This window comes from Podarcis bocagei (assembly GCF_964188305.1).
Source record: "Podarcis bocagei genome assembly, chromosome: 12".
Taxonomy (NCBI): domain Eukaryota; kingdom Metazoa; phylum Chordata; class Lepidosauria; order Squamata; family Lacertidae; genus Podarcis; species Podarcis bocagei.
In genome coordinates, this window is record NC_138137.1 from 33105415 (window position 1) to 33132610 (window position 27196).

Here is a 27196-nt window from a genome sequence, read left to right on the forward strand (position 1 = left end):
TGTAGGTGTTCCTGCATTGTAACCCCAGGCTGTAACATTGCCTTGTACAATGCCTTGCGAATGAACAGCTTGGAAACCGCTGTCTCACGCACATGGAGTTCTTTAAGTGCTTGCCACACACCTCTAGCTGTCTTGATTCCCCTCACATACGGCAACTGGGAATCTTCCAGCCCCAAGACAATTGTGGCCCTTGCTCTTTGGTCTTTATCGAGGTCTTCATCATCAGGCTTCGTAGGAAACTTACTCACCACTTGCCAGAGACGATCCCTCTGCAGCACTGCCTGCATGCGTTCCGACCACAGCAAGTAATTGGAGTCATTCAGACGCTCAAAAGCCATCTGAACTGGTTGTGAGGCCATCTTGAGAGCGATGTCCCTGGAACCCGGAACCAGCTACTCACGACCACCGAGAGAGAAAACAGGAACCACAGCACCCAGCACTCACACGCTGCAGCTGTTGTCCTTGTGTCCGCTGCGTCACCAGCTCACCACGGTCAGGAACCAGCCAGAGAACAACAACTTCTGGAACTACTGGAACCAACGCCGTTGCTGCTGACACCACCACAACTCAGGCTGGCAGCACAATGCCCATAACCTCATGGAACTTTGGAGTGTCAGGCATAGCCCTACTGGCTTTAGCCCATACGTAGCAGAGTTTTCCTGCACAGCGAGGAAGCTAGTTGCGGCAGTAATGACTAGTCAGCTAGACTCAGAATAACTATTTACAGGATTTATTAAAAAGGAAAAAAAAACCAGCAGAGTTTCTGCATACAAAGAAAAGCAAAATAAATCCTCTTTCTTTCTCTCTCTCAAAACCATACACAGCACTTCTAACTCCTAACACACCTCACACCAAACTGTGCTAGCAATCCCTAGATAACAGAGTTGAGTGCTGCTCGTTAACCAATCAGAGTGAGTAGTTTCTAGGTCAAGCAGACCTGGGCTTTCTGCCAAGAGTAAATTGACACCAGCTTGAGTTAATTGGTGAAGCTAGAATCTGCAAGTTTCCCACGAGAACCAATTAACAGAAACTGAAACAGAAACTGAACAACATCATGCACACAAGGATTCAAAAAATCAGTGATGATAACACACTAGAGCCAGAGTAGAAGTTACTATGTACACAGCCTCCATGGCATAGCCCCCACATCAGTGATGTCCTCAAGTGCTCTCATTTCCATTCTCTGATCAAAATTTGCTATTCACTCATACAGGAAAAAGTAAAGGGGACACTTGTGGTAAGGGCAAAAGCTAGGCTCCACAAGCTTATCTCCATCCACGACACTGAGTGGCCTGCTCTACAATGACATGGATCCAGCAAGGAGTGCAAAGTGTCTTTGTGCAGAGTTGACATGGTCAGGATCCCATTGAGCACATGAATCCTCCTCCTAGAAATATCATACCCACCAGGTAGACAGGTTGCAAGTATATTACATGAGTTTCTAATTTTCCATCCCACTCTCCCAGCATTCTACCACACCAAGGAATAGAACCTATGGGAAGGCAATGTAGCTAGAGATTGGTTTGGTTCTCAGAGTTTCCCATTTAATTATATGGGAGAGAAAAAATGGGTTTCAATCAGTGAGACACACGGGGAGAAGATCTGTTCACATCCCCAAACATTAGGGTCATGAAAGGACAAGTTACCAGACTAATGTTGCCTTTTGGTGTTCCCTTTTACTTTCTTCCATATAAATGAATGACTGCTATCAACTCCTACAGGCATTATACGGAAAACTCAATATGAAAGCCACATGGCACGTTCAACTTCTGAAAAGCGTTCAAAAACTGAAGCAGTTACTTCTGGGTTTTCAGCGTTCAAAAACTGAAACGTTCGACTTCCGAGACGTTCAAAAACCAAGGTACTACTGTACTGTAAATAGTAGGTACAGGGGATTCAACCCAGATTGGGCCCCTGACTCCTGATTTGGATCTCTCCCACACACCTGACTTAGGATGGTCATGTATCCTCTGTTTAAAGGATTCATTTATTTGAAGGAAAGTCCAAACCAAGTTTGATTTAAACATAAAGAACCCTAAGAAGAAAGAGAAGGAGGGGCCTTGAAGTTGCCCATCAATTGTTACCAGATGGATAGCACAGTGAGCAAGCGTCCAGGTCATCTGGTTACAGTCTTCCCTGCTATATTTAAATTATAGAAATTCATTATATAATTCATTTTTCAGGTTGTGACCCGGGGGGGGGGGGATCTATCCTTGTTCTTTATGTTTGCATCAGCAGGGGCAGTCTACTGGTCCTTGCCGATAGACATATGCCACCAGTCTTCTCAATAGGATTTCCACACAGCCAGAGCCAGCCAAATGAAAATGCATTGCTCAGCACCAGTTGGTAAACATTGCACTCAATATTTCTGAAAAGCAGCCTTAAAGAGGAAGTTTTATTTAAAAAGAGTGAGCCATAATGGATGCACAAAAACAGGTATGACGCATGTCTGGATAAGGGCAAGGAGTCATGTTTCCCTGCTAGGAAATGTGCTTAGCTTTTAAGACACTGTTTATAAATAACAACCTTGAGAAGTTCTAATACATAAGGATGCCTTAATTTTGTTTGGCAGACTAACTTTTTGTTTGATGCATCCAATTTTTTAAAAATTTAAATCTAAGGTCATTAAAAAGTACAGGAAAGGGATGATATAAATTATCTGTCTTGACTGCTTTATAATAAAAGTCAGCAAACAAAGGTCAGATGCAGTAAGCTTTGATAATCACACTCTTCATGGGTTTCCTTAAAGTTCATTATTTTTAACATACCACTTCACAGGTTACGAAATCAAAATGAATTGTTACTCAGCAAGAGTGAATTGGTGCTTGTCCTATATAATCTTGTTGTGTTCTCTGAGAATCTCCTCTACTTTAAGGTCTTTAGGTGCATCATTTGAAATGTCAACTGACTGCGAAGGACTGACATTATCTGACTGTTCCAGTTTTCTTGGTGCATTATACTTATTTAAGTATAGTCAAGCATGCTAGAAGCCTTTGCTAGGTGATGCTCTCGCCATCAAAATATGATAGAGAGGGAAAAAGATAGAGAATATCATGTCTTGCATTGGGCCAAACATTTTACTAGAGCAAACAACAATCTTAGAAGCTTCTAGAAAGGTTATTTATTTATTTATTTATTTATTTTGTAAAATTTATGAATCACTTAAGGAAAAAAACCTCCAGCTTATTACCCAAATAAACAATGCTTGAAAAAGCATGAAAAGCTTATTAACATAACCTATCAATACTGTCAAATAAGAAAAAAACAATACAATAAATATGCCTTTGTCAGTACTTCAGTGAAATAGAAGAAGAAGAAGAAGAGTTTGGATTTGATATCCCGCCTTTCACTCCCTTTAAGGAGTCTCAAAGCGGCTAACATTCTCCTTTCCCTTCCTCCCCCACAACAAACACTCTGTGAGGTGAGTGGGGCTGAGAGACTTCAAAGAAGTGTGACTGGCCCAAGGTCACCCAGCAGCTGCATATGGAGGAGCGGAGACGCGAACCCGGTTCCCCAGATTACGAGACTACCGCTCTTAACCACTACACCACATTGGCTCTCTAATCCAGACTATACACAACAGGGCAAAATCAAAATTAAGGGACCAAAAATAGAAATAAAAATAAAGTTCAGCCACACTACTAGTGCCAGTCTTGCTAAACTCCAAAGCCACATCAGCCTGGCTAACTCAGAGGAGGTGAGGCCCTCTCACCAGACTAAACAATTCACAAGGTGGCCATGCTTGCATCAGTCTTCAGCCCATACACAGCTCATTGTACCCGACATTTGCCATATGGACAGGCAAGGGACCCATGTAGGCTGTGCATGGGAAATGATTTTTATAACTTTTTTCCTCCATTTGGACCTCTGGTAAAAATATTTAAATTTTAAATGCAGGTACACTGGATATTAAAAAAGAGGTTTGTGGGTGTTCCAAATGGGTCAAGTAAACTGTTCCACAACCAGAGAAAAATGCAGAAGGCTGCCTCCTGTTTACAGAAGATGAATGTTTGTTACTGCAAGTTTATTCTGGATGCAGACACATTTTTTACCATCTAGGCTTAGTGCAGTGGGGAAGTGATCCAAATACTGTACTCTTGACTTCTACGAAATATGAGAAGCAGGGAGGATGTTGTTCAGTGCCTCTGCCGCTAGAAATGACCTTTCCCCCACTAAACTTGAGCTGTGGAGGCAATGCAAAGTATCTCAGTGCTGCCACACACCAAATGGAAAGTCTTTGTTCACAGCTCCGTGAACTTTCCCCTACTAAACTTCACATTGAGATAAAATGTCTTCCGCATCCAGCAAGCTGACAAAGCTGTTTAATTGTGCATTATAGGTCATCAATAGGGGAAAGCTGCATTAACAGCTTACAGCTCTAGTTTTTTTTTCCATTTAACTGTATTTTAAAGTCTGTATAGAAAATTTTGCAGGGAGGTGAGGGTTACTGAACAGCTTCATGGCTTGGAAAAATTAAATATGTAACTCCGGTTGGAATGTTCTGAGGGCAGAATGGCTATGATCAAAGTCAGCAAAACAGGATTAGCAAATCTACAGATTCTTTCTTTCTTTCCAAGTTTTGGTTGACCATTACAAGGAAGGACATTTCTGAAAAACAACTTCAACCCTGTTGCCACCCCGATGTTTATACCCATTTGCAGAACAGCAGCCCATACCCTGCAGGCAGATTGAATAAACTTTAACCAAGCTAATCCAAACAGCTTTCTCTGCCAATATAATCATGTCAAAAAAAGCAGCTAATGTTAACTTATTTTTAAATTTTAATTGTTTGTTAAATCTCTTGATTAAGGCTGCAATCCTATGCCCATGTAAATTCAATGGGACTTGATTCTGAGCAGATAGGTATAGGATTGCACTGCTACAGCATGTTTACCTATTAAGCTCAATGGGATTTAGTGCCAGGTGGGTATAGGATTTCAGCCTTAGTGACTTTTGTTTTTGTCAACACTGCTGCTAGGGAGACAGAACTTCAACAGCTGTCTGAGGATTCAAAAGGGGGAGAGTAAATTTAGAAAATGCTAGGAGTCAGTGGAAAAACAAGCACAGCGAAACAAATAGGTCTAGCAAGATAAGGCTGGTTAGTGATAAAGCCAGCAGAGAACTCTGAGAAAAAATGTCATTACAGTGGTGCCCCGCAAGACGAATGCCTCGCAAGACGAAAAACTCGCTAGACGAAAGGGTTTTCCGTTTTTGTGTTGCTTCGCTAGACGAATTTCCCTATGGGCTTGCTTTGCAAGACGAAAACGTCTTGCGCTTTTTTTAAAAAGCCGCTTGAAGAGGCGCAGTTGCAACGGACCGTGCTTCACAAGACGAAAAACATTGCAAGACGAAAAGACTCGCGGAACGAATTCTTTTCGTCTTGCGAGGCACCACTGTATGGCAACCCTTGCCCATGGGTTTAATAAGCATGCAGTTTTATTAAGTTCAACCACTTGCCTTTTGAACTTACACCTATTTTCTAAGAACACAGCTTAATGGTACTTAAGCCCTTATGTTCTTCCAGCTGCCCCTATTTACCAGGACCACTGAGCCACCCGCGTCCCTATAATCGCCTTTGCCTGGACTTAACTGTCCAGGGGGTCATTTACCTTAACAGTACCTTTTATTTACCAATAACATTTCTCATTTCTTGACTTTAACCAATCACTGACACTTCTTTCCCCTTTTGTGAATGCCTTGTTAAAAATTCTGCGAGTGTGAATGTCTCAGGTTGTCATTCTGCAGTGTTCATCTTCTTTTCCAAGCTCTCTATAAAATATTGTTTCTTGTGCATTGTAAATGAATGCAGCAAACAGCTCACAAGAAGAGGCTGCAGCCTTATGTAACAGGGGTAGGGAACTGACTTGCTTGATGATTCTTACTATGGGAAAGTACAGTTAACCTGTATGCCCTTATTTTTATCTGTGGGTGTTTACAGATGGGTGATTATTGTGGGATGTGTGCTAATTGTGCAGGAAGTACACACAACACCATTGGCATGAAAATGCCAGTCCATATTTTTCCCCAATTTAATTCCATTTACTATTTCAAAGAAAAATCTGGAAAGTTAAAAGAACCTGTTGCCACCAACCTGTTTTGTATATCTAAATGACCCATTTACAATATTAAGCTGCCATCTTGGGCAGCCTGTGTAATATTTGGTGAGCATATATGTAAATCAGCAAGCAAGTGTTCTTAGGACTGCAGCTGTAATACTAAAGCTTGCATTACACTTGGCCTTTATTCACAAATTAATTTGATTAGGAGCTCAGGCAGAGGGCCTTCTTGGTAGTGGTGCCTGCCCTGTGGAACGCCCTCCCAGCAGATGTCAAGGCAATAAGCAACTATTTTACTTTTAAAAGACAACTGAAGGCGGCCCTGTTTAGGGAAGTTTTTAATGTTTGATGCTTTATTGTTTTTAATATTCGGTTGGAAGCCGCCCAGAGTAGCCGGGGAAACCCAGCCAGATGGGTGGGGGTATAAATAATAAATTATTATTATTATTATTATTATTATTATTATTATTATTATGATGATGATGATGATTATGATTATTATTATTATTATTATTACTATTATTATTCCTTGCTGAAAGGATCCGCTCCTTTAGTAATTGGCTTACTGGTGTGTTCTATGATTTTTCTTTGCCTTTATTCAGAGGGAATTCAGTGCTTGATATACAGTATATTATATGTACAAATATCTCAGGTGGTACTTGGGCCTGGAAAAACTCCAGTTTTTCTGCTGACTTTTCGGCATCAGGATGGGAGTATTTTGAACCTCATGCAGGGGAGGGTTGCCCTCTGCAAGGAAGCAGAGCAAAACAAAAAAACCCAACCCCAATGGCCTTGCAGAGAAGAAGCATTAGCATTCAGACTAGCTGGATACATAAAGAAAGGATAGGGAAACCAGTATGAGGGGTGGGACCTTGAGAAATACAGCTAGAATTGGAGCAACTTCCACCTCATCATCAAACTGATTCTTCACAAGTCTACACAGCAGGTTCACTTTCTGAACACCACTGTGCAACTATTCAATTGGCATATAAACACTGTCTTATTATGCCAGATACCAACAAACTACTATATTTACCATGAAGAGCGTATCACATGATCTATTGTCAACTAAACATCAAACGTAGCCACATTTTCTCCAGACCTTCAGACAAGGACAAACTCCTATAGGATTTACACCAGCCACTTAAAACTGCAATGTTCACCTGGGAGAGTGAAGAAACAGATTAAGAAGTCAAAGTAGGTAACCATGACTGACCTACTAAAGGACATGTCTAGAGAGAAACCAAACTACTGGCTGCCACCCAAAGTTCCCAGCTAAAGCTTCTCCAGCATGCCATTCAGGATACATAGCCTATCCTGGAATACAATCCATTAAGCCTTTGCACCCGCAGGTGCTGGGTTGGCAACCCCTGGCTTACAGGATTGTGGTGCAGGTCTGCAAAACCTCTTCACTCCATGATATAAAGCAGGGGTTGCTGACCAGTTTTATGCCCACTGGCACACTTGGATTTTTGAGGAAGTGCTGTGTGTGCTAGTTCAATGGTCACTTCTTACCCCTCTCCCTCATACTATCCCACAAAGATACAAGAAGTGATAAAGCACATGCGCACACACATATTGCTGTTGCAAGAGAACAGCAGAATTAATACTGAAAAGGACATAGAGCTGAAAGAGGAAGTGGAAAAGAGTGATTGTTTTACATGTGCTTTTCAAGAAAGAAAATCACCCTTGCCATCTCATGATCAGGATGTGAGTTTGTGTGTGTGTTCAGACGCTTTGTAGAAGCCAGATGAAGATTTCAAGGGTGCCACTGCATCCCTGAGGACTACATGGTTTGTTTGTTTTTCAAATAACATGCATATTCCAAGTGGATTCGTGTGTTACAAAAAAAACAGCGGAAGAGAAACAACAGAGTGTATATTCAGGGTGTATTTTTTTAATCCATGCCCCTCCTCTGTTTGTTTGCTTTAATATCCACCTGAATAAAACTCCTGGGGAACTCTTCAGCTTGCTCACTATCTGGTAAAGTGTTGGAGAGCCAACATGGTGTAGAAATTAGACTGTAGGACTCGGATGGACCTACCAGGGGTGCCAACTTGAATAAAATATTGTGGGGTAAGCCCTGCCCCCAGTGATGGATTTATGTATAGGCTAAGTAGACTGAAGCCTCTAAATTGAGGGGGCCTCCCCAGCCCCCCAGCGGGCAGTCTCCCTTCTCCCAAAATTGCAAACCCAAGACTTCATGAAAGAGTAGGGCAACTTGGGCCCAGCAACCATGAGACTCAGGGCCAGCCAGTGGGGCCCAATTTGAAATTGTAAGGCCCAACTTGAAAAAAATTTGTGGGGCCATAGTTCATAGCTAAAATCTGCAGAATCTTAAGAGATATAAAGCCGTGTGCTAGGTCATTTTCACAAGGTCAGCAAAGCCCTTCAGAAATCAGACCTTGTTCTTGTGCAAGTTTGTACAGTTCACTTCTGGATTTTTAAAAGAGATTTTGATGAGCTTGAGAAACAAGCAAAAGCCACCTTGCCAAATGTTAACTACAAAACAAGGAGACAAAGAGTGAAGGAACGGCAAAGAAATGGCAGAAGTGCACCTGATGCCTTAGATGCACTTTCTTCAAGAGATAAGTTTAGGATAAAATTCTTTATTCCTATATTAGATGCACTTGAAGCCAATTTAAAAAGAAATACTATGTACAGTGATGCACAGTTGTTTTTCCATTCTTGCTTTTCTGATAGCATCTAAGCAAGAAATTCAGCAAGGAGTTGAACTGTTGATGGAAGCATACCCAGAAGATATTGACCTGAAACTTATTGATGAACTTCTGCACTTTCACCTGTACATGAGACAAAGCCATGGGCTTACAGCAGAGCACTCTCTGTCTCATACAGACCTTTATCAAATTATATACAAGAAAAAAATTCAGATGGCCTCTCCTAATGTGGAAGCAATATTGCTGCTATTTCTTAGCCTTATGGTCACTAACTGCTCGGGAGAGAGGAGTTTTTCAAGACTCAAAAGAATTAAAAATGAATTAAGGGCCACAATGTCTCAAGAGAGGTTGTCCATACTGAGTATTCTTTACATTGAAAGTGACAAACTTAGACAAACAAATTTTGATGAAGTTTTCTGATGTCCTTTAGAGGAGAAATCGTGAATTGTAGAATTTTAAATACCCACCATCATCCTTGGCTTCACTCAATTTTGTTTATAACACTCTTCCATTTTCTTCTAGTTGTGAGGGTGGGGGATTGGGAGGGGCCTCACAAGTGGAGTAGCCTATGGTCTTTCTTCATCTAAATCCGGCCCTGGACAGGGTACGGGACAGGAGAGAGGGACTGGGGTAGCAAAGCTTAAGTTCTTTTATTTAATGTATGCTTGGGGTTTTTCTGTCAGCGTCACTTGGGGAAGTGCTCTTTCTATTCGCTTGTTATGTTTCCTTGATAGTGAAAGAGCTTGGGGTGGCCTAGGGTGTGGTTGATCATCTTTGGCTGGCCACAGTGGGATTTGTTTGTGCGTGGGTGAGAGGGGTTGTCGGGTTAAGTTAGCCATATTGAATTGTATGCTGTCGGTGGGTTATGAGCTCTTTCTATTGTGAGTGGGCAGTTATACTGGAAGATGTTCAGTAGGGCCAATTCTGGGGTGACTTCTAGTGCCTGTTTAGTTATTTTACTTATTTCTAGTATGACTGTGCACACTCATTTTCTGACTGGGTCCTGGATTACTTGGTTTGGTGGGAACTGCTGGTTCGGACACAGCATACGTCTGAGAAGGCCCCACGTGGGATCATGGGGAGGAGGTGCAAGGAAAAAACTGTCGTGACATTGATTTCTTGGGCAACTTGGAAGGGCTGTGGTGAGATCCAGAAATGGCAACCTGGAGCCCCACTGACCACTTAACTGCTCTCTTCTCCATCAGCTTGGGAGCTTTTTCTGAGATGCTTGCGGGGTATGATAGCATCCTTTGTCATCTGAGTATCTTTATCAAGGTGCTAACAGATCTGCCTGCCTTTGATCAGTTGTGCTTCAAGGGAAGCTCACCAGTCCTCTGATTCTTTATTATTTTCCAGCTCAGATAGATGTTAACCAAAGGATCTCACAATAGTCATCTCCTTGCAGGGGAAGGAAGCATAGGAGAATCGGATGCACCACAAGAGCATCTTGGATGGGATGGCTTTCAAAGAGGGCTAGACAATTGTATGGAGGAGAGGCCTATCAAAGGCAACTAGCCGCGATGGCTATGCTCAGCCTCCCCTGTCGAAGGGAGCATTGCTTCTGAAAAGCACTTGCTGGAAGCCACAGACTCCCCAAATGTGTTTCTCAAGGACCCCTTCCTTCCCTCTGCCCCAGTACCTGAGGGTCGTTACGTCACTCCAGGGATTTGGACAGAACAAAGTATATGTTGGGGAAAGTCTCCCTCCCTGCAAAGAAAATGGAGGAAACAGCAGGCGTCTGGCTCCCAGCCATGCTGGCACCAGTCTGGCGCATGAGGGTGGGGGACACGGGAAGGAAGCATTCCTATAATATAGGGCACTCAATTGGCATTTCTACCTACCTGAACTCTGAGCCTTTCCCCCCTCGTTCTGGACTGCCACTCTCCTAAGGAAGATGCAAGCTCTTGCTGGAAGCCACTGGTGAGGAGAGTGTTCATATGATTCCCAAATGTTTCGAAGCATATTTTTGTTCCTTTAGCTGCTTGATATAATCAGAGCATGGCAGAGTTGGAAGGGATCCCAGGGGTCATCTAGTCCAATCCCCAGCAATGCAAGGATCCTGCCCACAGCCAGCCCTGGCTGGGCTCCAAACTCCAGCCTTCTGGTTACCATTGTAATTCTGCATGGTGTGGAGAAAGGGGAGAGAGAAATGTGTTGCTTACACTCTCATAACACTGATATGAGATCCACACCATGCAGTCCTTTCAATAACTAAAGTCTAAAGGGCTGTCACATGGAGGATGGAGCAAGCTTGCTTTCTCCTGCTCTAGAGGCCCTTAGGGCCTGAAGCAGTGACTCTCCTTCCTTGGAGGTTTTTAAGCAGTGCTTGGATGGCCATCAGTCATGGATCATCTAGTTGAGATTCCTGCATTGCAGGGAGTTGGACTAGATGACCCTCGTGGTCCCTTCCAACTCTACAATTCTATGATGCTATATTTTAAAGAGCATCCAATGAACCTTTATAGCACATGACTTCCCCTGAAATGATTCGTGCCATTGTGGCTTCCCTTTCACAGACCTACAATCCCCAGAACCCCTAACAAACTACAATTCCCAGGATCATTTGGGGGAAGACATCTGGTTTTTAGAACAGGGATGAAGAACTTGCAGTTTGCTCACCCCCATTTCCAAGGAACCAGGAATGGAAAGCTCAAGTGCTTCTAACAGTATGATTATAGGGAGCATCATATATAAAATATTGAATGTAATAGGGTTATTAAGGTAACTGTATCAGAATTATTATGGGAATGTCAAGGAGGGAGGGGGAAAGGGAGTGTGTGGAATTCTGGTGGTGAGTGAGGAGTGGATGAGGATTTGAAAGGGAGTTTGAATGTGAGGCAGTTGAGAGCAGTGGGTTCTGGAGGGGGTGGTTGAGCAACTAACTATTCATTTTAGGATCAGTAGTCTAGTCGTCATTTTTGTAATAAAGCAGCATATAAGATAAAGAGAATTTGAGGCCATAAGCTCAGGTACACACACCATCCTACAATCATTTAGTGATTCATCCATACAGTCTCCTTTAGTGAGGGTGCAGTACCTAGGATCTAGACCAAACATTGATGTTTTGGGCTCTTTTCTAGTTCCATAGGTTTATGTTCTGGTTCTTATATGTAATAGGGGTGGGGGCTCTTTAAATACTGGGGGCTGCCACACACTCCTTGTCTTCTTTAAGAAAAAAATAATTTCCCCTCGTTTTCAAAAGCACATGCATTGTCTCTTTCTTCAGGTTCTTCAGTTACATTTGTTGTGAGACATTGGTGTTATATGTATAGGGTTGGGAAGAAAAGAGTGGCCGCCCCGCATAATCAACACAGTGCACACACACCATTTGAATGGAAATGCCCATCAACTTTATGGGGGTCCAGCCCCCTCAAATATTTTGCTGTGGGGGCCAAAGCCCCCACAGCCTCTAGAACTTGGCTCCTATGGCACTTATGGAATGAGAGTTCAAATCCCCACTCACTTATTAAGCTCACTGGGCAACCTTGGGCCAGTGACTGTCTCTTAGCCTAACCTACCTCACAGGGCTGTTGTTGGATGAAACAGGGAAGGAAGGAACCACGAGTGGCCTCTCCTTGCACAAAATGGAGGAATGCTGGTATATAAAAGTAAAAAAAGTATATAAAAAAGGAATGACGCAACCCTTTGGAAAAGAAAAAAAAAACTACCTCCATGGATCGAACGCTGCCTAATTCCATGTTTACCATTCTTTTAAAAGCCTCACTTTCCCAGTGCTTCTTGAACACCAACTCCCCTCAAAAGAATGTGAAGATATTGCAATCATGCTATCGTGACAACTAACTATTGCAATGCCAGAAAACCCCCTTCCAGCCTCAAGTCCGTGAAACCATTGGAAGGAGCACATCTTGATTTGTGTCCTAAAACGGGATGGTTTATATTTAGGATGTTTTGCTAGGGTGGGGGAGGATAATTTTTCAGAAGGGCACCTCTTCTCTTTTCAGGGAGCGAGCACGTTTCTCTCACAATGTGCAGCCACCACACGTTCCCCCACAATTTACATATAAGCTAAACAAGCTATAGCTTAGGGCCCCACTCTCAAAAGCTGGATGTACATTTCCAAAATATAAGATACAAGAACAAATAAAATAAAACCTACATACAGCAAGTGTGTTTTGTGTTGTGTAGGCTCCTGTGATGTAAGTAATGGGCCTTGCCTGCTAGCCTGCTCCCTAAAATGTCACTGTTTGCATGGCAACTTGTGCAAACGGCTTGAGATACCTATTAGGTCCATACATTACCATATAGCATATATTCAACATAAAAAACAGCAACAACTTGTTGTTGACAAAGGATAGCTGGACATATAAAGGGCCCCATTACCTTCAGTAGCTTAAGGCCTCATCAAACCTAAATCCGGCCCTGTCCCCACCCCACCCACCCCCCCGGCCTCGTTTCCCGTCCCTTGAAGCGCCCCCGCGCCGGGCGTTCTCCTGCTTCTTCGAAAAACCGGCACATCCCACCAGCCTCCCGCCTCCTCCCTCAGGAATCGGGCCGAGCTGTTTATCGCCCGAGGCCCGCCCGAAGTCAAAGCGCCCACAGTACGGATACAGCCTTCCCATTGGCCCTTTCTGGTAAAACGACCCGCCAATGACGAGCGGGCCTGGCCGCGCTCCATTCTCTCTTCTTCCCCCTCCCTCCCAACTCCAACCGCTCAGTCTCGCGCTGGTCATTTGACGGTTTCTCCAACGGCAGGAGGGGGGAGGGGGGAAGATAACTAAGGCTCGGGACTTGGACGAGGGAGGATGACACCGTGTCCCTCCATCTCCCAACCGTGTAAACAAGGGCAAGTGGGTCAAGAGAGAGAGAAAGACACACCCACTTTCCCTGTGCCGCCTCCTCCGCCACGCCCCTCTCCCTTTCCTCCCACGGCAGCCGAGCCTTCCAAGCGGCGAAGGGCTAAAGGTCGCCCCACACGCACGCCAGATACCTGGAAAGGGGGGAGGTGGCTGTGGGAAGAGCCAGCTCGGGGCAGTTAGCCTCCGGAGAGGGGGCGTGGCTTGGCGCTCGCGCTCCGGACACGCCCCCCGGAGGGAGGGTTCGAAGTGGTAAATAAGGGGCCGCACGTGCAAGGCGCCAGGCGAAAGGGTTCGAGCGGAGGAACCGCGCAGAAACACATACACTCCAGCCGTTGCTCACGGTCATCGTTTCGCTGCTGCTGGCGCTGCGGAGCCATGAAGGCCGCTCGCATCGCGATTCGCAGCGCGGCCCCCTTGGCGGGCGGGGAGCGGGCGCCCCGAGAGGTGGAGCATTTTGCCCGCTACTCTCCGTCGCCGCTGTCCATCAAGCAGTTCCTGGATTTCGGTGAGGGCAGTTGCGGTGCGATCGACGCGTGTGTGAGAGAGGGAGAGGGGGGGCGGCACGGGGTGGCCGCTGTGGGGTAATGCCAGAGCAAAAGGGTGGGGGGGTTGAGGTGGTCGCTGGTGATGGGAGATGGCCTTTTGGGACACCGCCTAGTAGGGTCCTGCTTGAGATGACTGGGTGTCTGTGTGTATAAGAGGTGCAGTTTAGTGGTCTTATGGACCCCCCTCCCCCATAGATCAGCCTGGTACCCCCCCCCCAGATGCTGTTGGACTGCCAGCCCCAGACAACACAGCCAGACAACATCTGGAGGGGCGCCAGGTTGGCAAAAGCTGCTACAGATAGCAAAGTCTATGACTGCACTCACTTCAAGTTGTGGGAAGTCAGTCCTGTTGCATTAGGGGGCTCATTCTGTTAAGTGGGGGGTACCCCTGGTCCTCTGTCCTTGTATTCATGGGTTGGGCTTCCAAAGCAGTGTAAGCTGAGGCCAGGAGGGAAAGGAGGGTGAAAACGATTTTGCTTTGGGGTGTGTGTGTCTGGATAATGCTCCCAAGAGGGATGGGGTGGGTGTGGAATGTTATCTCCATCTTTTCTTACTGGCTTGCATTCAAGCAAATTGCAGTGGGGTAGCTATGTGCATCTATCACAGCAAAACCAAAAGCAAACAAGTCTCGGCTACCTTAAAGTGCTTAATCAAGTTCTTTGTTACATCAGCTTCTGTGGACTGGAGTCTGGTTCATCAAGTGAATTCATCTGATGCAATCCACACATTTGATGCTATGGGATCTAGTCCAAAGGAGTTTATGCCACGATCTCTTAGGCTGCAACCTTATGTACACTTCTCTGGGAGTGAGCACTATTGACAGGGCCAGCCCAAGACATTTTAGGACCTGAGCCAAACCACAAAATGGTGACCTCTCTCCTCACCAGGGAGGAAGGGGTGAGTGAAGATCTGTATCAGGTGCAAGGGGGGAATAAAGATCTACATTGAGATCTGTTGTCCCTCTGGATTATGCTGCCCAAGGTGGTTTCCTCACCTTGGTGGGCCAGCCCTAATTATCCTTGCTTCTGAGTAAACTTGCACTACAAATCTTTAAGGATCCCCAAAACTCCCTTTGGTTTATTCATCTTTTGCCCTTGTACTCCAGCTGAAGTTTTCATTTGTTGTTAGCATATCTTAGGACTGCACAGAGCTCCATGGAACTGTCAACCTGTTGAGCATATAGATTTTTTCATCTTTTTTTCTCTGTGGTTTTGGTATGCAACAATTTTGTTATGCAACAATTTTGGTTCTATTAGAAAGCAAATGTGCAGGGAGAGTTTTGCAGGAAATTACTATAGTTGACAGGAATTCTCAAGTTAAAAAAATAACATTGTACTGTATGCTCTTTCCCTTCATATGGTACTTATTAAATCTATTATGCAATCAAATGTGAAGCATTTGGAAATAGTTCACCTAAGTAAACATTTGTCTACGTGCCTGTGTTTCTAAACTATATTTTTCTTAGTCACTGAAATTGGTTCTATACTTTTTAATGTTAGCTTTTAAAATCTATAAAGGAGCAGTTTTACCTTTTTTTTAAAATGGCAGTTTTTCAAGGGTGCTTTCTAGGAATCTTCATAGTTGTTTACTCTATTCTCATTGGCTCGAGTTGCTTCACATGTTCTATTACAAATGCTAGAAAAAAATGGTAATAACTTCAAGTCACAAAGTATGAAAATAGGATTTTGTCCTCTAGTTCTGATTAATTGGATAAGTAATTTTCAGCATTGCTCAGTTTATTACTTTTAGCCTGGCCACCCATAGTAGGCTTTGTTAGTTTATTATTGCTGACACTGTATTCAGTCATTCTTCAGCCATCAGTGTCAGTCTGTTGTGTGATAGAAAAAGCTGTTTTTCATTTAGTAGATACAGTTTAAAACTTTACAACTTATAAGCAGAAAAAATATTAATCACTCAGCTGCTAGATATATAAATACACATGCCAGTGTGTTAGGTGTGGTCTGCTACTTGCAGCTAAAAGGAATTACCGTATTTAAAGCAGTAGTAATTTTGCCAAAGCTTTCTATACATGCTTGTGGTTTCACCAGATCTCTCTTGTGGCTGGTTAGCAATGATTGGCTTTTGTTCGTCTCTATTTTCTGTGAGGGCCCACAATTTTTACTTGTAGAAAAGCCAAAGGCATTTTAAAATTACATACTCTTAATGTTAAGTAGTACTGTACTTGTTGAACTTAAAATAGAGTAAAGCATTGTGAAATTTATATGCATTTGTGGGGGTTTGTTTGTTAATATCTCAAGAGACAGATAGTGTTCATCATTCTTCTGAACACTTGGTGGAACACAGCTGGGATGTGGCCTAGTCCACTTTTCCCAAGTATGGTCCTGTGCATGTTTACTCAGAACTAAGTCCTACCAAGTTGAGTGGAATTTGCTGTCAAGGAAGTGCACATATGATTGCAGCTTAGACCTTTTTCTTAATCCTTACCAAGAAATTGTAACTACATATAATATGGCTTAAATCAATAATAGTTTATAGCTGATTTTATCTGTGGTAAGTCATATCATAGCTCTGTTCCCTAAGAGCACATTGGTATTGGGGAAATGTGTGACAAGCAGAAGACACCTGATGATTTTCAGAGATTACTTTGTATTTACTGCTGCCATTGTGCAAAACATCCTTTAGTTCTACTAACTAGCAGTCGCTACACGATCTTGCACTGGTAGCTGAGCTACTTGATTGTATAACATCAAGTTGACATATGATATCTTGAAGCTATTCCTTATGGTGCTTATATGGAAAACAACTTAAACAAGCTGGCTTTTGTTTTTCAGGGTCAACTAATGCATGCGAGAAAACATCTTTCTCTTTTCTTCGACATGAACTTCCTGTGAGGCTAGCAAATATCCTAAAAGAAATTGACTTCCTCCCTAGCCGACTGTTAAGCACTCCTTCAGTACAGCTGGTAAAAAGTTGGTAAGTAGCAAAACTTGCGTAACACATTTTACCACGTTCAACTTAATCCTGCTTTTGTATTTTAAATTTCAGAAAGCTTCATATTTACTTTGCAACAGTAACAAGAACCTTTACAGTGGTACCTTGAGTTACAAACGCCTCAGGTTACAAACGCTTTAGGTTACAAACTCCGCTAACCTGGAAGAGTTACCTCGAGTTGAGAACTGTGCCCCAGAATGAGAACGGAAAAGCACGCCTCTAGTTAGGAACAATTTCACGTTAAGAACGGACCTCCGGAACGAATTAAGTTTGTCACTAGAGGTACCACTGTATTTGAAGCTTGACAGGTTGCTAGTAAAATGCAGGTCATTATATCAAGGCCATAGCATAGAAAAGCACGTGCTGGACGCACAACTATGGCATCCTCTGTAGTCATTTTATAGCTGCCGTGGCTGCTTGTTAAATGTGAACTAAGATGCTGTGAAGCCTCACATAATTGTCTTCTGCCCATGTAGTGTTATCATAATGATGACATTCTGCACAATCAAGATAAAGGAACTGCGTTTTAACAGCTGCTGTGTTTGTGCACAGATTTGGTGGCATTGTTTGCGTCCTTGGTATGTGCAATGCTGTATACCAACTGATACCACACACATTTAAAAAAAACATATAATAGTGAGCTGGAGATAGCTTAAGAGGCATGCATACAAACATTGAGGCAGGCACATAGGAATTTAAAATATATTTTTCTACTCCTAAACTTAACTGAAGTCCTAGTAGTCTGTTTGCTCATAGTTTGCCTTCTACTTGAGGTCACAGAGTTACTGAATTGCTAAAGCAATCTTATCTCTCCAGTCAACTTTCCCTGGCCTGTATGAATAATTCATGGTTTACTTTGTATATTAACAGGTATGTTGAAAGCCTAATGGAGCTAGTGGAGTTCCATGACAAAAAATCAGATGACCACAAAGTTCTATCAAAGTAAGTTCTTATGAGTTGTGTTGTTAGTAGCTTTACTTGCTTCACAGTAACAGCTGACTTGATAGGTTGCTCAACTAACTAAGCATGAACATTATTCAGTTCAGAATACAGAGACTACTGATCATATGATAATGATCAAAAGCTTTTAACAGTACAGCTAACTGACACCTGATACTGCAAAAAATGGCACATTGAAATAAAATAAGTCAGCAATAAATTATAAACTGTCAAGATAACATTAAGATGCTTCAATTATCTTGACAGAATGAATGGTGAAAAAAATAACTTATTTCAGTTTTGCTTTGCTGCCTTCGTCAGATAGGCCAAGCCTAAAGTTATCCCCCCCTTCCCAGTTTCATAGATGCCATTGTCAAAGTCCGAAATCGGCACCATGATGTAGTGCCCACAATGGCACAAGGGGTTCTAGAATACAGAGATTCTTCCAAGATGGACCCATTCATCAATCAAAACATCCAGTACTTCTTGGATCGCTTTTACATGAACCGGATATCTATTCGAATGTTAATAAACCAGCACAGTAAGTTGTTTTTCCATCCCTTTGACAAGTTGATTTTAATGTTTTTGTCAAACATTCTTAGAAATATTTGATGAACTGTGGATTTTATTAATCATTTATCTTTGCTGGTTGTAAAAAGAAAAATGACAAGTGTAAATGATATAAATTATTATGAGAGGGAGAACAAGGGTCAAAAGCAGAAAGTAGTTAGGTAATAAACAGTATAGCCAAAAAGCAATGAAATGTGTGTACATAACAACTCCAGTACTAAAACCTGGTAAAGTAGTACACGCAAGGGAAAATGCATTGTGATACAGCTGCTTCCAGACTAGAAAAATGTAAATGCCAATGCACTTCACTGTAGTAGATAGAATAGCAGATAAAACCTAGTTCAGCAATGAAGCTCACTAGATGGCCTTCAGCAAATCACTGACCCTAGGCCCATCATCCCTTACAGAGCAGTTATAAATATAAAGTTGGATAGTCGCTTCTATGTCACCATGAGCTCTTGTGGGAAGGAGAGATAAGACAGGGCTGCCATACATCCGGATTGCACCGGACATTACAGGGATTTAAAAGGTGGAATTGAAGTTCGGGGGGAATTTCCAAAAGGTGGCACTTTGTACTTTTTATTATTGCTAAAAATAATCCTTTAGATAGCTGTAATGAATTACGTTGAGCAACCTGAAAAAAATTGATCATTTTGTCTTTTATTTCAACAGCGCTTATTTTTGATAACAATAACAATGTGGGTAATCCAAAGCACATTGGATGCATTGACCCTTGCTGTGACGTTGTGGATTTGGTGCATGGTACGTATATGAAATTGTCAGCATCCCCTGGTGGCTTCAGCTATGTGTAGAGAATATGTCCTTTTCTTAGGTGCATTACCAGTTTAAGAAAGTGAAAGAATTGTCAGTCTTTCATGAGTATCCTGGCTTCACATCTCAGTGCAGAATATTTTGGGGAAGGACTGTAGCATTTCCCTTGCGTGCAGAAGGCCCCATGTGCCTTCTCATGTGTCTTCAGGTGGGGCTGGGAAAAGATTCTTCCTAAACCCTGGAGAGCCTCTGCCAGTCAGAGTCAACTGTGCTTAGGAAGGTGGAAGAGTCAATTGTACTATGGTATAAGACAGCTCCATATGTTCATGTGTATACCTACCTGCATATTCTGACCGTCATGAGACAGGGATCCTGGCAAGCTGCACTTTTACACTCAGTAGTGAGTGAATGAAGGGTGGAATGCCTGTTTTTAATGGGTCATCAGAATTTTCTCATGCAGTCAGGTGGCATTGCATTTCAGTCCGCTGCATGCAAGGTCTGTTGATTTCCACGTGACAGACATGTGCAGTTAGAAGTCTTGGGTAATATGTAACGGATATTTCAGTGGCATTCTGTGCCTTAATGCTGACAGTTATAATTCAGCTTTCTGTATATATAGAAGCTTTATTTCAATGCTAGAGAGCACAGCCTGGAGTAGCCTAGTATCTAGGATATACCTAATGATGCATAAGAGTTTGTGTTAAATCGTGCTTCATTTTTTCTTGTTAAAATGAATTCCAGATGCTTTCCAGAGTGCCCAGATGCTTTGTGACCAATACTATTTCGCTTCTCCAGACTTAAAGCTTACTCAAGTGAATGGTGAGTGCATTTTCCTCTTTTCCACCATATCAGAGTAGCACTTTGGTTTCTCCTCTTTAGAAGCTTTTTGCTCTTACTGCTGACCCACTTGTCTAGAATTGGAGGCTTACCATTTTTCCCCCTTGAGAAAGTGCTAAATTTGCACGGTTACATTCATTCACCTTTGCCACCCCCAATAAATATGATGCAATATGCCAGAATTGATTGAGCACATGGACATGTAGTAATTCTGATAGGGTTGGCACCAGCATTTCCTTAAAAGAAATCAAAAGAAGAAATCAGCTTAGCTGCAAATCCACCATTATTATAATAGTTCAAGAATGTTTTTTCTCATGAAGGATGGATTGCAGGAAGTTTGTACTTCTTCAGCACAATACAAACTTCTGCAAAACAAGAACATTCATAACTACAGTACTATAGAATAATAAAGGATAACAAATTTCAGGATGCAGTGTTAAATGCACAGATCTTAATTAAAAGCATTTATTGTGGACACACAATAACAATTGTTTGAAGTTGAATAGCAGCTGTGTGCTGATTATTGTTTGTGCATCTTCCTGCAGGAAAGGCAGCTGGACAGCCTATCCACATAGTATATGTACCATCCCACCTCTTTCACATGCTGTTTGAACTTTTCAAGGTTTGTGTTTGCAATTATGAAAGATTCATTTTCCGCCTCCATATTTATGTGTGCATTAGCAGCAGCATTTGTTCAGCACTGTTTTTACTATTCTGCTTGATGCCTTGGACTCTTTTGGAAGGAAGAAGTGGGATAGAAATCTAATGATACATTAGTATATTGACTGGAATTAAAAATAGCAAATATTAGAGTGCCTCAGATTGAATTAAGTCCTCCTGATTCTTTGTTTCTTCTAGAATGCAATGAGAGCAACAGTTGAACACCAGGAAAACAAACCTTCCCTTGATCCAGTTGAGGTGACCGTTGTACTTGGAAAGGAAGACCTGTCAATTAAGGTATCTTACAAGGCTTTTTCCCCAATACAATAGGTGCAACATATAATATAAACTTACAGATGGGGCACTTCCAGACAACCTGTCTATTGAGCATTTTTCCTGATTTGTTTGTGAGGAGGTTAAATGATGTTGTATCACCAGCATTATCTCACTCTTCCCATACATTTCCTCTAGCACTTTCTGTATTGCCAGTATGTGACTGAATCCCACCCCAAAATAGTGACCGTCTGGAAGCATCCGGAGTCTCATAGGTTTAAAAAGATTTGGTGTGGAATAGATGGGCAGTGAATTGCAGCAAAATTACAAATAGTCAAGCCTTTGGAAATTACAACAAGCTGTCGCTAGCCAAATACTGTTTTGGACAGAATATGATTAAGAAAAAGATAAGCAAATTTGATACAGGATGATCCTTAAAGCAGAAATGATTTAGTGGCTTTGTGCGGGCATTAGTGATACTTTAACAAGGATTAGAAACATGCATTTAATACCTTTTGTGTGTGTTCTCAACTAGATATCTGATAGAGGGGGTGGTGTTCCAGTGAGAAAAATAGAAAGCCTCTTCAGCTACACATATTCTACAGCACCAAAGCCTGTGATGGAAAAGAATTCTACTCCTCTGGTAAGAAATGAAGCTATAAGAATTAAGCTGTAAGAAGAGAGCTGAGTCTTTGTAGCTGCCCTTGTTCTTGTCAAGGACTTGGCTTCTGAGTTCATTGACAAAAACAATGCTTCCAGGTGTGCACGTAAGCACGCCCGATATCTGTAGTGACTCAACCATGCTGATTGCTTCCAGTTCATAGAAACAGCCTTGTTCCAATTGCACCAATTCAGACTCTCAATGGGGGTACGCATCAGGGTTTCTATATTGGGAGGAGATGAGTATCGTGTTCTGAGCCCCCACCTGTAGTTTGGTGTGTACAATTTATACGCAGGTTTACCTCTTCCAGACCTGATAGTGACCCGATACTGGGCATGTATTTCCACCTCTTCCCCTTTCTGTTCAGCATTACTAATTATGTAGACAAGCAACCACTGAGGAGCTTCCGAAACTAGATCAGTAGTGTTGCATTATTTTAGATTGCCTTTGTTTATAATGCAAACTACGACTGCATTATACAGGAGAGAACTTTCTTTCCTCATATTTCTCCTGTGAAGACTCATTGTAGAGCACATCATTTTTCATTGGGACTCCATACCAATAGGATCTGCACAGTGTGACACTTGTACTGTACTTAGCCTAGGAAAAAAGGACCCCATCGTTCCAATTAACAAAATGCCTCATTTCTTTCTAGGCTGGTTTTGGTTATGGCTTACCCATTTCTCGCCTGTATGCTAAATACTTCCATGGGGACCTCCATCTGTGTTCCATCTCTGGTTATGGAACAGATGCTCTCATCTACTTAAAGGTATGTTCTGCCCGTCCCCAATCCCAATAATTTTGTAGTGTTGCAACTGTGCCTATCACCAGCTTATTTGAATCAAGTTTGTTTTTATTTATTAGTAACTTGAGCTTTATTACTTTAAAGACAGTACTTTGTATCAACTGTACATTAGTCACCAGCGAGTCTTTGCAGAATATGCTCTTCAAAAGACTGCTGTTGCCTTTGTCTAAGTAGGTCATTGTAAGTTATTTTATTCTTTGGATTACAAGCCATCTTGGCTATTTTATACAAATATGGAAGTATTACAATGTGATACTTCACATTGTACTTTTTTAAAAAAGCAAAAATAATTGAAAGTATGTGCCAAAATGAGAGTTCTTAATAAATGTAGATTGGCCGCCTTCACATTAAAAATAATCTGACTTTGCTTTTCCCACAAATACTAAGTTTAGTCTCTCTCACTACTTGTCATTCCTGTATTATCAGTTAGTGTTCTATCTTTAAGATTGTTATAAGTGCAGTCCATCATAAACTTCAGTCTCAAAAGCTTGGCAGAACAATCAAGTCTCAAACTTTGAATCAAACCTGTTCCAGGCTGTATGTTTGCTCATAACTAGGCTCAGTAAAAAAATCAGTTTACTACACTGATAATAATGGTGTAATCTCACTATATTTGGTCTTGCTTTCCAGGCCCTTTCCACAGACTCTGTAGAGAAACTTCCTGTTTTCAACAAGTCTGTTTCGAAGCATTATCAAACCACTATAGAAGCAGATGATTGGTGTGTTCCAAGTAAAGAACCAAAGAATATGTCAAGGCAGACTGCAGCTGCATGAAATCTGCATTTCTCCAGAACACTGAAAATGGATCAAACCAATGTTTCAGATAGGACTAATGAAACGAATAACTAGAAGTCATTTCTCTTCTATACCAGGATTTAGCAAGAGAAGAAATTATATGGAACACATGATTACAGCATAGACTGCATGTACTGTATTTGTACTACAGCATGTCTAATGATAACTGATATGTTAGGAGAATCAAAATGCATAGAAAGATGTGCACATCATTTCTTTTTAGCTTTTTGAAATTTAAATTAGCACTCCCAAGTACTAATGTTTTCAGACTTCTGAGGTGGGACTTGTTAATATTCAAAAAACGTTATGTTGTGGTTGAACTCCAGTACACATCAATTTCCCCCTAATCCAGTCAGTAGGTATTTCATCCTATTACAAAATTATGACTTTAAGTATATTTGACATGCTCAACCGACAAAGTCTAGTTGAAAGAGCACCGACAACAGGCTACCTTGACTGCAGTTGTTTGGCTTGATCAAGAGTGCAATGCTGAAAGTTGCATATTTCTAAACTTGCTCCAAATGGTGAACATTACTTGAATTTTTAAATGTAAAATAGCTGTATTTATGTATAGCGTTTTCATTGCTTTTCTAATGCTGAGATTTTGCTCTTCTTGGAGAAGAATCTTAAAGTGATGTCAAGGAAGTGACGGTTAGATATTGTGAAGATAAAAGTTTATTAGCTGTTTCTTGGTGTATGGCTCACAGCTCAATACAGTGAGGGAGCAGCAGTACAAATAGGGTATTTTAAAGATACTTAAATTGCAACTCATTGAGCAGGATATGAAGCTGTTTGTGAGAGGGGAGATGAGTTCTCTAAATGGTACTGTTACTATGTATGTGTGTGCACACCCAACTATGTTTTCAGGGTGTAAATTTGAATAATGTATCTTAATTTGGGGGCCACCTGCCACAGCTCAATTTGAAGAAAAAAATGTGACTTTCAATGCTGTAAATGTTAAGATTACTCTTGAGACATTTGCAGGGATGTGATGATAAAACAGGTTGTGGAAGATACTGTGCCTGTATCGAAAATGCGTAAGGAACAGCTGTGAGAAATACTATTTCTTTGTGTAACTGCAAAGAACAAGGGTGGCAGAGTCTCTTTTTGTGGAGAGAGCATCGGGAGAATATTCCATTCCAAATTGTGCTGCTAAAAGGCAGAGAATTTGATCAGGGCCCAGCTAGTGACAAGCCAGCTCAGTCTTCTTTTTTTCTTTTTTAAAAAAGCAACAATGTGCTAAAGAGCTAAAACTACTTTATGTCCAAAATGATTGCTATCTGTGGAGATTTAGTGTCTGCTCAGTTGTGGACAGCAATGAAGCTCCCACATTTGCTGATGTCCATTTTTGCTGTGGACATTGGGTTCAGTTGAATTGGTAATCCCAGCCATGTGAGGCTATTATGTGCAGTTGGTAACCTGTACCAACAAAAGGCTTAACAGCTAACATTGCTGGAGTATTGGATGTTTTTGTTCCTTCCTGTTGTCATTGTAGTTCAGTTTTGGGAAATGCTGAATATTTTTGTTCTGCTGCAGTGCCTATTTGTATATGCTTTATTGTGAGGAAACAAGTGTGTAGGTGACATGCTAATTGCTATTGCATACTTGAGATGAAGAACTAAGGGGTGAGGTCTTAATGCTGTGCATTAAGTTTAGTGTTATGGTGTTATCACAGTGGCAGCATTGGATAACAAGATGAATGTCATTCAAATATCATCCGCATATGTTCACCCATAATGTTTGGATAACTGTGATAGAATTTGTGCCTTTCATGCAGTGCATACAATCTGCTAAAGATGAGTTGTTTTACTGTTTTAATAACCTATACTGTCAGTCTATGCAGTGTTTCTGAAAAGAACCAAAGGTGCCATCTTTCTGTCGCAGACCATATTATCACGCTAAATGGATACTAGAATTCCTTTGGCTGAATTATATGGCTGCAGTAAAGGCAAGCCTAAGTATGCCATTGACTTTGAGCAAAATAAGCTTTTGGTGCTGTTTTATGCTCAGTACAAAGTGAGAAATGCAGTGTAAAAAACCCCAAATTTTTGAAGACTGAAGTATTTCTTCCACAGTGTGCCTTCGAGTTCAGGTGTACTCAAGATGTATTATAATATTTTTAATAAAATTGTGGTGTTTTTTTAAAAAATACTGCTTGACTCTTTTCTTCTCCACCCTCCTCTTAAATCATGCAAGCAATGGATTGCCTGTTACATGGTTGATTTCTAAGTCTGCATTTTATTTTTTAGTCTATCCATTTTTTTAAATTACATGTCCTTGTTATGGGGGGGGGGCAGACATTATTGCTTCCATTTTTGGTCCAACAGTTTATTTCTAGTTGTTGCTCAGTTATTACTGCTATTCTATAGCTTGTAAACAGTAACACTGTCACTTCTCTCAAACAGTGAACTCTAGCAGCTGAGCACTTAGCAGTCTGGAAGCAAAACTAAGGTAGTGGTTTCTGTCTACATGGTTGGGCAGTTCCTCAAATATGCAGGTGTATAGTTTTTGTAAATGAAAAGAGAAAAAGCACCCCAAAAGACCTTGATTTTTTTTTTTTTGTGTGAGGCTTCTGGATATAATGGAATGTTGGGGTATGGAAATAAATGGGGAAGACACAACCCACTTACTCAGCCCCCTAATAATTTACAGTAACTGCAGGAGGGAGGGAATGAGAATTAGGGAAATATTTTTTAAACTCACAGCATACAACGACCCTGTCCCCACGCAAGGATGTCTTGAAGGAAGGCAAAGCTAAAGCCAATACACTTTCAATTTGCCATGTGCCAACATCCTCACCTGCTCACTATGTATGGTATAAATGATCATTTTGTTCACAGGCAGCATGTAAACTCCAGCTTTGTAGCACTATCCACGGAAAAGTCTCATGATGTGCAAAAAGAAAAAGTCAATCCCAGCTCCCACGTTCTGAACTAGAGAATTCCTGTTGTGGGTTTGGAGAATTCCTCTTTGGGGGTTGTGATATGCTGCAGCATTTTGTTCAGAGTCCAATTTGTCTTGGTGTACAGACTCATTTAAGAGAGCCGTAAATCCCACAACTGCCCTTGCCGATGCAAAACTAGAGACAGTTCCTACTCATCCCACACAATTATATTGGGGGCATAATCTCTTGTGGGAGCAGATAACCAGAATGTCATGACAGCCCTGGAGCTGGTTTTGAATGTCAGGGGGCCCATCTGAAGTAGAGGAAAATGTCTGCTACTTAACTACATTGAGCCATTATTTTTAGAGGTGGGTGGGTGTTTAGAATGTCTTGAGGTCTAGCACCCATTGTTTTAGAAAGTAAGCACTGCTCTCAGAATGCTGAAAGGAAAAAGAGAGCCAGAAAACAATATCAAGAATTAGAGTATTGGTTAAGCAGTAGTATAAAAGTTAAGGCCTAACAGAAAAGTCTTCCCAGGCTTGTTTGGTGGAGAAAATCCAGCAAATTTAAAAACAAGCTTTATATAGTGCCTGTCTACCTTTTGATTAGAAATACTTTGCCCTTTGCCGTGCACTTGTTTGCTTTGTAAACTTTCAAGGAACTCATTTTTTAAAAAAGGTCTTGTTACATCACCTTATGTAACTAGGTTACATAAAGGGAAACTTTCAGATAAGGCAGCTTAGGAACACCACCTTCCTGGGGCAATGTCTCCAGATAACAGCTGTAATAGCTAGCTTAAAGGAGAGTGAGCGGGGATGAGTGGGGTTCAAAGTATACAAGTGTGTGCCACTTGATTCAGCAAATTCAGGAATAATTCATTGCAAAGTTCTTTTTCAATATGTGGGTTTCTTTTGGATCCTGACAACAGGTGTACACACACACCACACACAAAC

General features: G+C 41.7%; 2 protein-coding genes and 1 long non-coding RNA gene across 5 annotated transcripts in view; 2 read left to right on the top strand and 1 right to left on the bottom strand.

The window, feature by feature from the left end:
• Nucleotides 1-12749, bottom strand: part of DYNC1I1 (dynein cytoplasmic 1 intermediate chain 1) — a 234983-nt gene extending 222234 nt beyond the window's left edge. Inside the window, exons 1-2 of one of the 3 annotated variants that reach the window (XM_081164604.1) lie at nucleotides 10576-12749; nucleotides 7093-7219 (exon numbers count right to left, since the gene is read on the bottom strand). In XM_081164604.1, the coding sequence (XP_081020730.1) occupies nucleotides 7093-7095 (3 nt within the window). In that variant the 5' untranslated portion in view covers nucleotides 7096-7219; nucleotides 10576-12749. Of the gene's footprint in view, nucleotides 1-7092; nucleotides 8113-10575 lie in introns of those variants that run through there. The other 2 variants (XM_081164609.1, XM_081164605.1) reach the window with 2 other exon arrangements.
• The window catches only part of LOC308570310, a 54835-nt gene that overhangs the window by 21253 nt on the left and 6386 nt on the right, over nucleotides 1-27196 (top strand). The window lies entirely within an intron of this gene.
• On the top strand, nucleotides 13715-25508 carry PDK4 (pyruvate dehydrogenase kinase 4). Its single transcript, XM_081164793.1, has 11 exons — nucleotides 13715-14056; nucleotides 16889-17030; nucleotides 17919-17990; nucleotides 18344-18528; nucleotides 19230-19319; nucleotides 20070-20147; nucleotides 20711-20787; nucleotides 21024-21122; nucleotides 21634-21741; nucleotides 22415-22528; nucleotides 23195-25508. The coding sequence occupies exons 1-11, from the start codon at nucleotides 13927-13929 to the stop codon at nucleotides 23336-23338; spliced, it is 1239 nt and encodes a 412-aa protein (XP_081020919.1). The 5' UTR covers nucleotides 13715-13926; the 3' UTR covers nucleotides 23339-25508.

What these genes read in the sequence shown, in the direction of transcription:
- PDK4 (XM_081164793.1), top strand. Translation starts at nt 13,927, where the DNA reads ATGAAGGCCGCTCGCATCGCGATTCGCAGCGCGGCCCCCTTGGCGGGC. An exon ending in CAAGCAGTTCCTGGATTTCG is followed by an intron (nt 14,057 to 16,888) that starts GTGAGGGCAGTT and finishes TTTGTTTTTCAG; the next exon opens with GGTCAACTAATGCATGCGAG. An exon ending in CGTTGTGGATTTGGTGCATG is followed by an intron (nt 19,320 to 20,069) that starts GTACGTATATGA and finishes AATGAATTCCAG; the next exon opens with ATGCTTTCCAGAGTGCCCAG.